The sequence below is a fragment of the Eschrichtius robustus genome, chromosome 19 (genome assembly GCF_028021215.1).
Source record: "Eschrichtius robustus isolate mEscRob2 chromosome 19, mEscRob2.pri, whole genome shotgun sequence".
NCBI lineage: Eukaryota > Metazoa > Chordata > Mammalia > Artiodactyla > Eschrichtiidae > Eschrichtius > Eschrichtius robustus.
The window spans coordinates 28,463,351-28,475,488 of NC_090842.1; the positions used below are offsets into that span (position 1 = coordinate 28,463,351).

Consider the following 12,138-nt stretch of genomic DNA (forward strand, 5'->3'; position numbering starts at 1 on the left):
CATGATCGGCCATCAGTTCCCACCAAACTGGTATAAGTGCTTGCTGGTATAAATGGGTGAAGCACAGCTGCTTTCATGGCTGCTTTCCCTGCAGGCAGTGGCAATAATGCCCAAGACTCTGGAAGGGTCTAACAGGAGCCTAACTCAGTCTGGGACAGGAGTTAACTGTGAACCCACTCCCATCTAGGCAAGTCTGGGCTGCCAGCCAGAGCAAAACCAGTTTGTGAGGCACTGTTGCAGGCTACGGAGCCAGTTGGTCTAGGCTGGGCTGGGTGGAGGGGCTCACAGCTCCCAAGGCCAGGGTACCTCTCTCTCACCCAAGCACAGTAAAGCTGCCTAGGGTGTGGAGCTAAGAGCCTGGACCCTCCTTGACAGGGAGGAGCACCCCTGGCACTGGCCAGTGTCCACTCAGGCTCAGAGAATCTGTCACAGCCCATGCAGATACGAAGCTAGTAACCTTCACATCCCTCGGTGTATAGCTGTTGAGGCCCAGAGGGGGACAAGAAGTGAAACAAACTGAGGTCCAAGGCTTTCTGTTCTGCCCAAGTAGGAGCAGATGAAGAAAAGGGGGAGGAGGAAGAGGACGAAGAAGAGACGGAGGAGGGGGAGGGCCAGGGGTAGGGGACAAGTGGGAGGAGGAAGGGGGGAGAAATAGGGAGGAGGGAAGGGGGAGAGGGGAGAGGCAAGAGGCAAGTCCTGGGAAGCCCCACACTTCATTAAGGACAAGACCCGGGTTGGGCCAGGTATTTGGGGGTAAAGACCCTTGTTCCCTTGGCCCCGGACTATGCTCTAAAGGATTTAGAAAGCAATGGCTTTGGGATCAGATGATCCTGGCTCTGCCACTATCTCTGTGTGATCTTGGGAGGCTTCCCTGCCTCTCTGAGTTCACACTTACTCTGAGATAGGCACTGTTTTAAGTGCTTTGTATGACTAATTCAGGAAATCATGACAACAAACCCAGGTGTAAGCAAAATACCATTATCGTGGTCCATTTTATGGAAGGGGAAACTGAGGCATGCAAAAGTTAAGGAATTTTCTGAGGATCACCAGCCAGGAAGTGGGGGAGCCTGGATTTGCCCCAGCCAACTGGCTCTGGAGTCTGAGCTCCTGATCACCAGACTACACCACCTCCCTCCATCCCCACTTCGTGGAATGCTGTGAGAATTGATTTTGTGCCCTTAAGGTGCCGGTTCAGAGCCTGGCACGAAACAGGTGCCAAAACACAGATATAACACTGCGTTTCTTTGTTCAGCCCTTGGGAACATCCCCTATCTTCTACTGGCCCAGCTTTCCCTCCCATAAAATTGGAATGGTCACCCCACCTATCTCATCAGGGTGTTAAGAACTGACTGAGTTTAGATTCAATTCAGACACAGGAGCCAGGCTTTTAGGTTGGTGGGACCTGGAGACAAACATGGCTCCGCCGCTTATGAGGGGTATCACTTTGGGCAAGTGACTTAACCTCTCTGAGCCTCAGCTTCCCCTTCTGTAAAGTGGGATGCTAAAGGCACCTCATCAAATCACTCCCTGGGGGAGTTCATAAAACTAAGGACTTTCAGAGTGCCTGGCACACAGAAACCATTGGTGTTTGTTATTCAGCCCTGATGTGTGCCTGGCACTGTGGTGGGACAGTGTTGGTGGGGGAGCATAGGCAAATAAGCCAAAGTCTTTGCCCCAAGGAGCCCCAGCTCACTGGGAGGGAGAAGATGCAAGTCCTACCAGAGATTCGAAGGCTGCAGGTCTTAGGGAGGGAGAGAAGCCTTTGTTCTTGTGTGGGAATCAAGGAAGGCAGGAATGAGAGACGATATTTTAGTCAGAAGATGGACAGAGGGACTTCCCTGGTGGCGCAGTGGTTGAGAGTCCTCCAGCCAAAGCAGGGGACATGGGTTCGATCCCTGGTCTGGGAGGATCCCACATGCTGTGGAGCAACTAAGCCCGTGCGCCACAACTACTGAGCTTGCGGTCTAGAGCCCGCGAGCCACAGCTACTGAGCCTGCGTGCCGCAACTACTGAAGCCTGTGCGCCTAGAGCCTGTGCTCTGCAGCAAGAGAAGCCACCGCAATGAGAAGCACGTACTTCGCTTGCTGCAACTAGAGAAAGCCTGCGTGCAGCAACAAAGACCCAATGCAGCCAAAAATAAATAAATAAAATAAATTTATTTAAAAAATTTTTTTATTAAAAAGAAAAAAAAGATGGGCAGAATTTTGCTTTTTTTTTTACGTTATCATTTTGAAAAATTTGTAAACAGTAAAGAAGAAATGAAACAAAGAGCTTTCCTATCTCTACCACCAAGATTCAATGATTAGTGTTTTTTCATATCTGCTTCATCTTTCTTCTTCTTCTTTTTTTTTTTTTGCTAAGCCATCTCAGAGTAAATTATGGATGCCTGATACTTTGCCCCTTGAATTCTTCAGCATGTACCTCCATTGTATAGACATTGTCTTACATAAATAGAATACTATTATCCCACCTAACAAAGCTAACAATGATTCCTATGTCTTGTAATATTTAGTTAATATTCAAATTTCTCCAATTATCCCAAAATGTATTTTAAGTTTCTTCTCCTTCCCTCTCTTTCTCTCTCTCCTCCTTCTTTCCTATCTCTCTCTCTCTCTATCTACCTATTTATCTAACCATATCTATCTATCTATCTATCTATCATCTATCTATCTATCATCTATCTATCTATCTATCTATCTATCTATCTATCTATCTATCTATCTATCTATCTAATGAACCAGGGTCCAATCTAGGTTCATGCATTGCTTATGGTTATTTCTATTTATTCTACGATAGACCTCCTTTACATTTTTCATGACATTGACTTTCTGAAGAGTCAGGACCATTGTCTCACACGCTGTTCTCATTCTTAATTTATTGAATTATTTCCTTGTGATGTCATCTAATTTGTTCCTTTACCCTATATATTTCCTGTAAACTGGAAGTTAGAGCTAGAGGCCTGATTAGGTCTTAGCTACAAATCCTTGGTAAGAATCCATTACGAGTAATACTTTGTACACCAATCACATCCACCACGATGGACAGGTTATTCCACTATTCTTGAGAGATTGATGGCCGACCGCTAGATCTCTCCACTGCGGAAGTGTTATTCCCTTTGTGATTCACAAGTAACTTGCCATATGCAGACAGGCAGGATTTTGACTGACCATTCCAGGCAGAGGGAAAACTTAACCAAGGTGGAAAGCACAGGACCTATGCAGGGGTTGGGGAACGGTCCAATGCCATTGGTTCTGAGGAAGGAATGGGCAGGGAGGCTGTAGCTGGACACTTTGAAGCTGGAGTGAGGAAAGAGAATGCTGTTCAGGGGCAAAGGGGAGCTGGGGATCTTCTGAGCTGAGGAATAACTAGAGCAGTGCTGGCAGCAGGCAAGTAGGTTCTCTCAGAGTCAGTGAGATGGTAGGGATGGGGGTCTTCCCACCCATACCTCTGCAGGCCCACAGATGGCTGGGGCCCTGTGTGGGTGTCCCAGAGAGCAGGGAGCCTGTGTCGTTCTTGTGGAACATGAGCGATTCCCCAGCATTGGAAGCAGAACAGAAACAACATGGGGATCAGGGTGGGGAGCCCTGGGCACCCCTGTGGGGTCCCAGGATGGTAGGAGGAATGTGGTGGCCAGGGAGGTGGTCATCTCCAGGGCCCCTTGGGAACAGCCTTCCCTGTTCCAGCCAGTCCTGCCCAGCTCACCTTTTCTGACCAGTAAAGAGGACTACCCCCATGCACTGGGCATTTCCTCTGTCTGTGCACATGCCTGGCCACACCCTCTTTTTTAGTGTGGTAAAATATACATCACGTAAAAATTAACATTTTAACCACTTCTAAGTGTTCAGTTCTGTGGCATTAAGTACATTCACATTGCTGTGCAACCATCACCACAATCCATCTCCAGAACTTTCTCATCTTGCAAAACTGAAACTCCGGACCCGTTAAACAATAACTCCCATTTCCTCCTGCCCCAGCTCCTGGAAACCACCATTCTGCTTTCTGTTTCTATGCATTTGACTCCTCTAAGAATCATACAGTATTTGTCTTTTTGTGACTGGCTTATTTCACTTACCACGATGTCTTCAAAGTTCATCCATGTTGTAGCAGGTGTCAAAATTTCCTTCCTTTTAAGGCGGAATTATATTCCATTGTATGGATAGACCACATTTTGCTTATGCATCCATCCATCGGTGGACACTTGGGTTTTTTCCACCTTCTGGCTATTTCAGAAAATGCTGCAATGAATACGGGTGTACAAATATCTGCTCCTGTCCCTTTCAGTTCTTTTGTGTGTATGCCCAGAGGTGGGATTTCTGGATATGGTTGTTCTATGTTTAATTTTTTGAGCAACAGTCACACTGTTTTCTACAGCGACTGTACCATTTTACATTCCCATCACCAATGCACAAGGGTTCCAGTTTCCCTACACCCTCACCAACCTTGTTTTTTTTTTATAATAACCATCTTAATGAGTATGAAGTGGTATCTCATTGTGGTTTTGATTTGCATTTCCCTAACGATTAGTGTTGTTAAGCATCTTTTCCTGTGTTGGGTAGGAAGAAATTTTCCTCTACACTTCTAGGTTCTCCTGGCTGGTCTAAGAATTAAATTGGCATGAGACAGATTAACAGGAGAAAAAAAATCAAACAAAAGTTTAATAACTTGTATATATGGGAGAGGCCCAGGAAAACTGAGCAACTTGCCAAAATGGCTGAAACCTTCACGTTAAATGCCATCTTCAGCTAAAGACAAGAGGTCGCTGGGGGTAGTGGTTTGGGACTTCAAAGGGGAGGAAGACGATCCACAGGGAGATAGAAAAGCGAATGTTTGGTAAATAAATGTTTGCTGGGTCATGCAGAGACAACGGGACACAGAGTGGACCCTGATCTCCAGACGCTGCCGAGTCCTCCCCACCACAGTTCGCCCCATATTCTTTGCAGATACCTCTGGCGGTAGCTCTGTAACTGTGACCAGTCCTTTATCTAAATTCTTTCAGGCAGTTAAGGCGGAAGTAACAAGGAAAGCTTCCCGAGTCTTCTGTTTCTTAAAAATAATCAGCCTAAATTAGTCCTCATGCCAAGGAGACACATTCTGGGGTGGCAAATATTGCTCCCCTACAATGTGCCTGTTAACCATCCAAGTCTTTGCCCATTTTGTTATTGGGCTGTCTGTACCTTCTTATGAGATTCTCACATCTACATGCACCGTGTGCTTTTATCACCCCCTATTCACAGAGGGAGAAATTGAGGCTCAGAGGGACCAAGTAACTTGTTCCAGACACGCAGCCAGTGAGAGTTCCTATATCTGTCTGAATCCGTGACCTGTGCCCTTCATCATACTTCTCCATGCCTCCCAGACAATGTTCTATGTGTCTGTAGCTTCAACCCTGGAAATCCCACTGTGAGAGCCAGATCCAAAAGGGAACGAAGGCCACTTGTGCCAAGATGTCCATGGAACGGTATGCACACCGAGGAAATAATGAAGATGCACCAAGGGCAGAGGAGTCCTTTTTTGTTGTTGTTTTGGCAGAGTGAGCTGTGTCCAGGAACTTCAGGGAAGCAGGCCCATTTGAGGGTCCAGGGAAGTTAGCGCCAGATGAACTGGGTTTGGAGTGCTCCCCAAACCCACTCCCTCTTCCTCCTGGACACACAGCTTGGCTGTACTTCCCAGCATCCCTTGCTGTCAGGGTGGTCATGTGACTAAGTTCTGTCAATGGCACATGGGCAGAAGTGATGAGCCCCTCTTCTTGGCCCAGCTCATAAAAAACCTTCCCACAAGCCTCTATTCTCTTTTCCCGTCTGCTGGATGAGGGAGAGGAGACCTGGTCCTGGAGGTGGGCAGGGCCATGAGAAGGAAGCAGCCTGGGTCCTTGAATGACCACATGGATGGAAGGTCGCCCACAGACCAGGAATGCCTGATAAGACTTCGTGTGAGAAGAAAAAAACTTCTATGGAGTTGAGCCACTGAGATTTTGGGGGCTGTTTGTTGCAAGTAGCATTCCCTGACTGATATACTCTCCTCTGCCTCTGTGTCCACCCTTGAAGTGGGAAGGTTGAGATTGGGTTATTGAATGAATGGATGAATATGCTGCTCAAAGATCTAGACTTGAGGACTGAATGAATGATTTCATCAGCTCCTCCTGACAAGTGGTCCCAGGGTGGACAAATGTCTGGGGTTCCCGGCTGACACCTGCTCAGCTACTTCCCAGGTCCTCATGTCTAGCTGGGATTCCCCACCTTCTCACAGGGTGACCTTGGGCAAGCCAGCTCACATATAAATGTCAAGGGCTTCCCCACTGGGAGAGAGGGGCCATGGGTCCCCTGCCCCACCTCACAGGAACAGCACATGCCAAGGAACAAAACAGACATTGTTGTAGAGGATTTATTTTCCAGAAGGCTTGAGGGGCAAGGGCAAGGGCAGGACAGGAGCGGAGGGAGATCCCAGAACAATTGAAGGCCCTGTGCGTGGGCAGTGGCCAGGTTAACACTTCCGGTGCCTATAGTGGGCAAATGACCTTGGGCTCCCGGGGGAACACAAGCCCTGGAAGACACTGAGTTTCATGGCCGGCAAAGCCATATTTTCTGTGACTTGGATCTGAGCCCCACAGAAATCCCATAAGGTAAGTATTCTCACTCTCAGGTGAGGCTCAGAGAGGTTAGATGGTCTCCTCAGGGTCACACAGCAACAACCACCCTGCCATACTATACCAGGCTCCCTCGGAAAGGAACAAGCACAGATACCTGGGGGAAGCCGTGGTCCTCAAAGAGGTGTAGATAAGTCCTAAGTCCCAGTCCTTAGCCTGGCCCCCAGCCACCTGAGAACAACCTCCATCCAAGGCTCTTTCACTTAACTATACCCCACACATTCCTGGTCCAAGGACCAGGAAATCTCTGCCTTGTCCCCCTCCCACACATTTCTTAAAATTCTTCCAGTCATCCATTTGGCCTTTTAAGCATTTGCCCTCTTTTCTTATACAAATATAACTAGAGCTTATAATACCAAGCCAAGGGTACTCATTTACCCCATAGCAGGAATTTGGTTGTCAGCTATTTGGGGAAGGAGGAAGAGGAAATTCGGGTCTCTGAAGAGGTCAGGCCTGGATGTTGGAGGTTGGAGAAGCAGTAAAAAACCCAAGGGAAGCAAGAAGTTTAAAGAGGTAACATGGGGAAGAAAGGTGAATCTGGGTAAATTTGAGGCTTCATAATGAACCCCGCCAGCCCTTCTCTAGATGACCTTGAGTCTCTGTATTGATGTGTGAGAGCCCTTGAGAGGTGGGAGACGGACATTACTTTTATTGATTCAATCTGCAGCCTCTTATTGAGCACTGATTCTGAGCCAGGCCCTGTGCTCTGTGCCAGAGGCCGGGAGACAAAAGTAGCTCAGGTGTGGATATTGGTCCAGCTGGTGGGGCTGGAGGACAAGCTCCCAGTTCCCGAGAATTCTGGGCAGACTGTGATCAGGGCTGTTAAAAGGGGGCAGAGGGCCAGGGGAAGTCTAAAAAATGACTCTCAATTACTGGCTGCTTAGGTTGAGTGATGCCCTGGAGGGCTGGTGGGGTTGGACATGTGCAGAGGATGGGGAGACATTCTGGGTGTCAGGAGCAGCTCGGGAAAAGAGCCAGAAGTGGAAATGTATGACATGGGTTGGGAGAACAGGGAGGCGGAGTCCAACATGCATGAAGGGAAATGAGGCAGGGCTGGAGGCAAAGGATAAGACCCAGATCTGGAGGGCAGGGATGCCAGGCTCAGGAGCTCTGACCTCAGTCTAGGGCAAAGGGGAGCCATGGAAGGATTTTGAGCAGGGGAGTGACTGACCAGGACTGTGGACCCTCTGGCTTTGGTGGGGCAGAGGATGGGTTGGAAGGGTAAGTGGGGAGATGAGAGTGACAGTTGGAGGCTTGACTGGGAGTGACAGCTGCAGAGATCAAGATCAGGGACCGCTGAGAGGGTTGTTGGCACAGGGTTGTGTCGGGGAGCAGCTGTAACAGCAGGGAGGTGGGGCTCCACGAGCCTTCCTGGAGGAGCCAAGGCCACGGTCATCAGGGCAGGGCCTGCCTCATTGGTCCAGCCTCTGGAGAGCTTTCTTCACCCAGGGCAGTCTGGGATCAGCACAGATCTCTCGGTCCCTCACGGTTAGCAAGCTGGAAGGCGGAGACACCAGGGAGACAAGGAGGCCCCATTAGCATGCAGCAAGGATGCCACAGCCCCGCTGCAGAACCTTAGCAATTATGAGTCACCTGCTGTAGGCAAACACATTTCTTAAGAAGGAGAGGGGGAGATAAGCAGCAAGGACTTCCCATACCTTCAGCCCCAGCCATGAGTGCCAGGTCAGGCCAGGAAATAGAATGCCCAGGAGTCCCATAATCTTTGCTGACATTGCTTTGGAAGAGAGTATTGGGTAGTGGCCAAGAGCATGAACTTTGGAGCCAGCCTATCCAGATTAGAATTCTAGCTCTGCCACATGTTAGCAAGTCCCTTAACTTCTCTGAACCTCAGTTTCCACATCTGTAAAATGGGCATGATAATTCTGGTCCAACCTCATAGGAATTTGATGAAGATTTGTTGAGTTAATATAAACTGGAGTGCTCAGAACAGTGCACAGCAGACGGTAGGTGATATATAATTGTGCCAGGGCCTGGCCTGAACTTTTAACATTGATTTCCTTAATAAATCCTTACAACAACCCTATGAGCCTCCAATATCCTATCTACTTCATAGCTGAGGAAAGTGAGACCCAATGGGGTAAAGCAACTTGCCTAAGTGCCAGAGCTGGTAAGACCTGACTCATCGTGCTTGCTGTGAACGAGCATCCCTATCCAGGCCCCTCTGAGAGACCTGAGCACAGAGAGGGGAGGTGAACAATAGCCCAAGACCACATGGCAGTAGTGGGCTAAGGCTTCGACTTTTGCCAGAGCTCCAACAAACACCCTTGATCTGCACACACACACACACACACACACCCAGATGACCAATGAACAGAAAGAACAAAGAAGGCAGCAAAGCAGTGTTGACCTTGGCCACGTGGACAGCCTGCCCTTGCTGCTTTGTGACACTGGACAAGGCTCAGACCCTCTCTGAGCTTTGATCTTCTCATTCATTGAGCCACATTCTTTCTAGAATCCCTTCTGGCTCAAGATCCAATAATCACATGTGTACCATCTCTCATTGAGTATCTATTATATGCCAGGCATTGAGTAGTACACCTCCCACTTACTATTATTGTGCCCTGTGATGCTTGAGAGGCCCCATAACTTGCTGTGCACATTTATGCACCTGTAAAAAGAGGATTGTAACAGTACCTACTACATAGGGTTGCTTGAAGGATTAAATGAGTTAATGTTTATAAAGCGTTTATAACAGTGCCTAGCACTTAACAAGCACTCTCCACATGTTTGATTAAAAAAATAAATGAAAGTGATCACTCCCGCTATACTGATGGGGAAACTGAGGCCCAGTATTGAAGTGACCAGAACTGTGGCAGACCTTCCCGTTTCAGCCTTCTTGTGTTTTACCTACAGACCCCTCTGAGGGACGGAAGATGAGTGAGAAGGATGAAGATGAGAAGATGACAGGGCCCCAAAGGGGGTCATAAGTCCCCAAGCTCAAACACGCCCCACTCTGTGGTCTGGCAGGCAGCAGGCTCTGAGGAGCCAGAGCAGCAGCCAGAGGGGCTGCCCCAGAAAGGACAGGTCCCGTCACCCAGCCAGGGGCAGGGGCAGGGGCAGGGGCAGGAGGAGGGGGCGGGGGCAGGCTCCCGGCCGAGGAAAAGGAAGCAGAGAAGCTGAGAGAAAGCAGCAAAGGAGAATAAGAACCTTAGGAGAAAGCCCTAAACAAGGACCCAGGAGTCCTGGTTCCAGCCTGGGCAACCTTGAGCAAGTCACTTCTCCCCTCACCCTGCCCCGAGCCTGTTTCTCCATCTGTAAAATGGAAAGAATAGCACCTTCTTGTAGGATCATTGTGAGAATTAAACAGTCATGCTCAGAACAGTGCCTGGCCCTGAGGAAGCACTTAGTGTCAGCTCTTAATACGCTCCTGGTAAGAATAGGCTGCCTCACATAACTGACTCCCAGGGCACTGGGGATCCAAGATGCTTCGGATGGGAGCATCTTTGCTGACTCGGTGGAACCAGGCATACTGCCCGTACCCTGAGCCCTACACTCTACGGCAGCTCTGCACTACCTATCTGCCTTGCCGGCGTGGAGCGGCACCTTCTGCATCCTCAGAACCTGGCACGCTGCCTGGCACGTAAGAGGTGCCTGATAATATCTGTTGAATGATAACATGATTTTTTTCTTGTACACCCAAGCCTCAGCTGAGCCATGTAGTTCAGCCAAGTGCTCCCAGCCGACATCTGGATGCCCAGCTGCATTCCTCCATCCCTGGGTGCACCCCACCCACGTGCACCTGGAGCCTCCCAGGCCACACCCATCAAGCTCTCCAAGGTCTTGCCTCCCCGGCTTCCTACTCACACCACGCCAGGCCTCCGGCAGGAGTCCGAAGTCCAGTAGTAATATTTCACCAAACGCAGGGGCAGGGGGTGACGGATGTAGTCCCGGCAGCAGACGCTGTCCTCCACGTTGGCACCGTAGGGGCCTGGGGGGGAAGCGCGCTCAGAGGAGTCACAGGCTGCTCTCCCTTGGCCCTAACCTCTGACCCAGCTTTTCTGTTCTCATGTGGAAGGTTGGTGTCCAGAGGATTCTGGGCCCTCAACGTCCCCACTCTTGGGGACTCTGGGAAGCCACTAAGTGCCCAAAGTCTACACTCTGCGTTGGTCAGCTCAAGGGAGAGGGATTCAGAACGACCGAGCATCAACAATGCCCTAAGCTCTAGATGGGACCAGAGACGCTGAACAGGAAGGAGCCTTAGAAGCTTGTTATTCAAGTTGAGGTCTGTGGACCCACACCGTCAACATCACCTAGGAGCTTGTCAGAAAAGCTCAGGGCCTAGTCCCAGCCCTGCTGAATCAGGGGGACATTTTGAAGAACTTCCCAGGTAATCTGAGAACTTCCCTTCAACTCACATCTACTCTAATCCCCTTCATGATGCAAATGGTGAGGCTGAGGTCCAGAGATGGGGGAGGACTTGCCCAGATCACACAGCATGACCCTGGAGAGTCAGGACAAGGGCTCAGGCAGAGTCCAGGCACGGAAACCCGGGTTCGAGTCTCGCTCTGCCCTGAGTCACTTAACATCTCTGAGACCTAATTTCCTCCTCAGACCCAGGGAGTAATAATAGTACCTACTCTATGGGGCCTGTAATGCAGGGAAGGCGCTCAGGAACCCCATAACTGAGCAGTTATTGCTCCTAGCTCCCTGACTCCCAGTCCAGTGCTCATTCCCCTCCCCATCGTAGGGCAGAAGAGTGTACATTGGGGTGGAAAGAGAAGTCAGGAACCCAGTGTTGAGGGCAGGTTCGGGAGAAAGATGGGGTGGTGAGAGGGCAGGACTAGTTTTCCAAGGGAATATCTCTTACCCCTGCTCCTGCCTTTACCCACCCCAGCTGGCCTCCTTCAGTGGCTCCCTCTCCACATCCCAAGGCCCTACCCTTGAGTTCTCTGGAGTAGGAGACCCTGGGCCATGCCCACTACAACCCCGAGCCCAGCTGAGATAGATCCTAGACCCCAAGCCTTCAAGACTATCCATTTAACAGATGTGTAAACTGAGGTCCAGAGAAGCAACGGGACTAGCCCAAGAGCCAGTGGCAGATTGGGGTCTTCTGCTCTCAGTTCAGTGCTCTTTCTACCACATGAGGAAGATACCCCAGTATCTGACCTTGACCTCTGCAGAGAGCCCTCCCTCTTCCCAACCTCACCTGCCTCTGTTGCTTGAAGTATCATAGCAAGGAGGATGAGGGCAGCCAGGAGTGGGGTCTGCAGGCTGGCCATACTTTTGTCCTTTGTGTCCCAGCTCAGGTGTCTACAATCGCCAAAGGACAGGAAGCTCTGGTATTTAAGTGTTTGCTACACCCACAGGCCTCAGACAATCTTAGTCACCGGTGAGCCCAGAATCTCTGACATTCACATTATGAAAGAAGAACTCCCACTTCCTCCAAAGAGAAGGAAATTCTCTGTGGCCAGGAACCACTCAAAGGGGACCCCCACCCTGACCTCCCCCCTGGGTCCCAAGAGACTTGCAAAATC

The 12,138-nt window shown here is 49.8% G+C and overlaps 1 protein-coding gene across 1 annotated transcript; it reads right to left on the reverse strand.

Annotated features, from left to right (window-relative positions):
* Positions 1–8,055: 8,055 nt before the first annotated feature.
* Positions 8,056–11,883, reverse strand: CCL22 (C-C motif chemokine ligand 22). The gene is made up of 3 exons (XM_068528977.1): positions 11,811–11,883; positions 10,469–10,592; positions 8,056–8,140 (listed from the first exon to the last, which is right to left on the reverse strand). The coding sequence occupies exons 1-3, from the start codon at positions 11,881–11,883 to the stop codon at positions 8,056–8,058; spliced, it is 282 nt and encodes a 93-aa protein (XP_068385078.1).
* Positions 11,884–12,138: the final 255 nt, after the last annotated feature.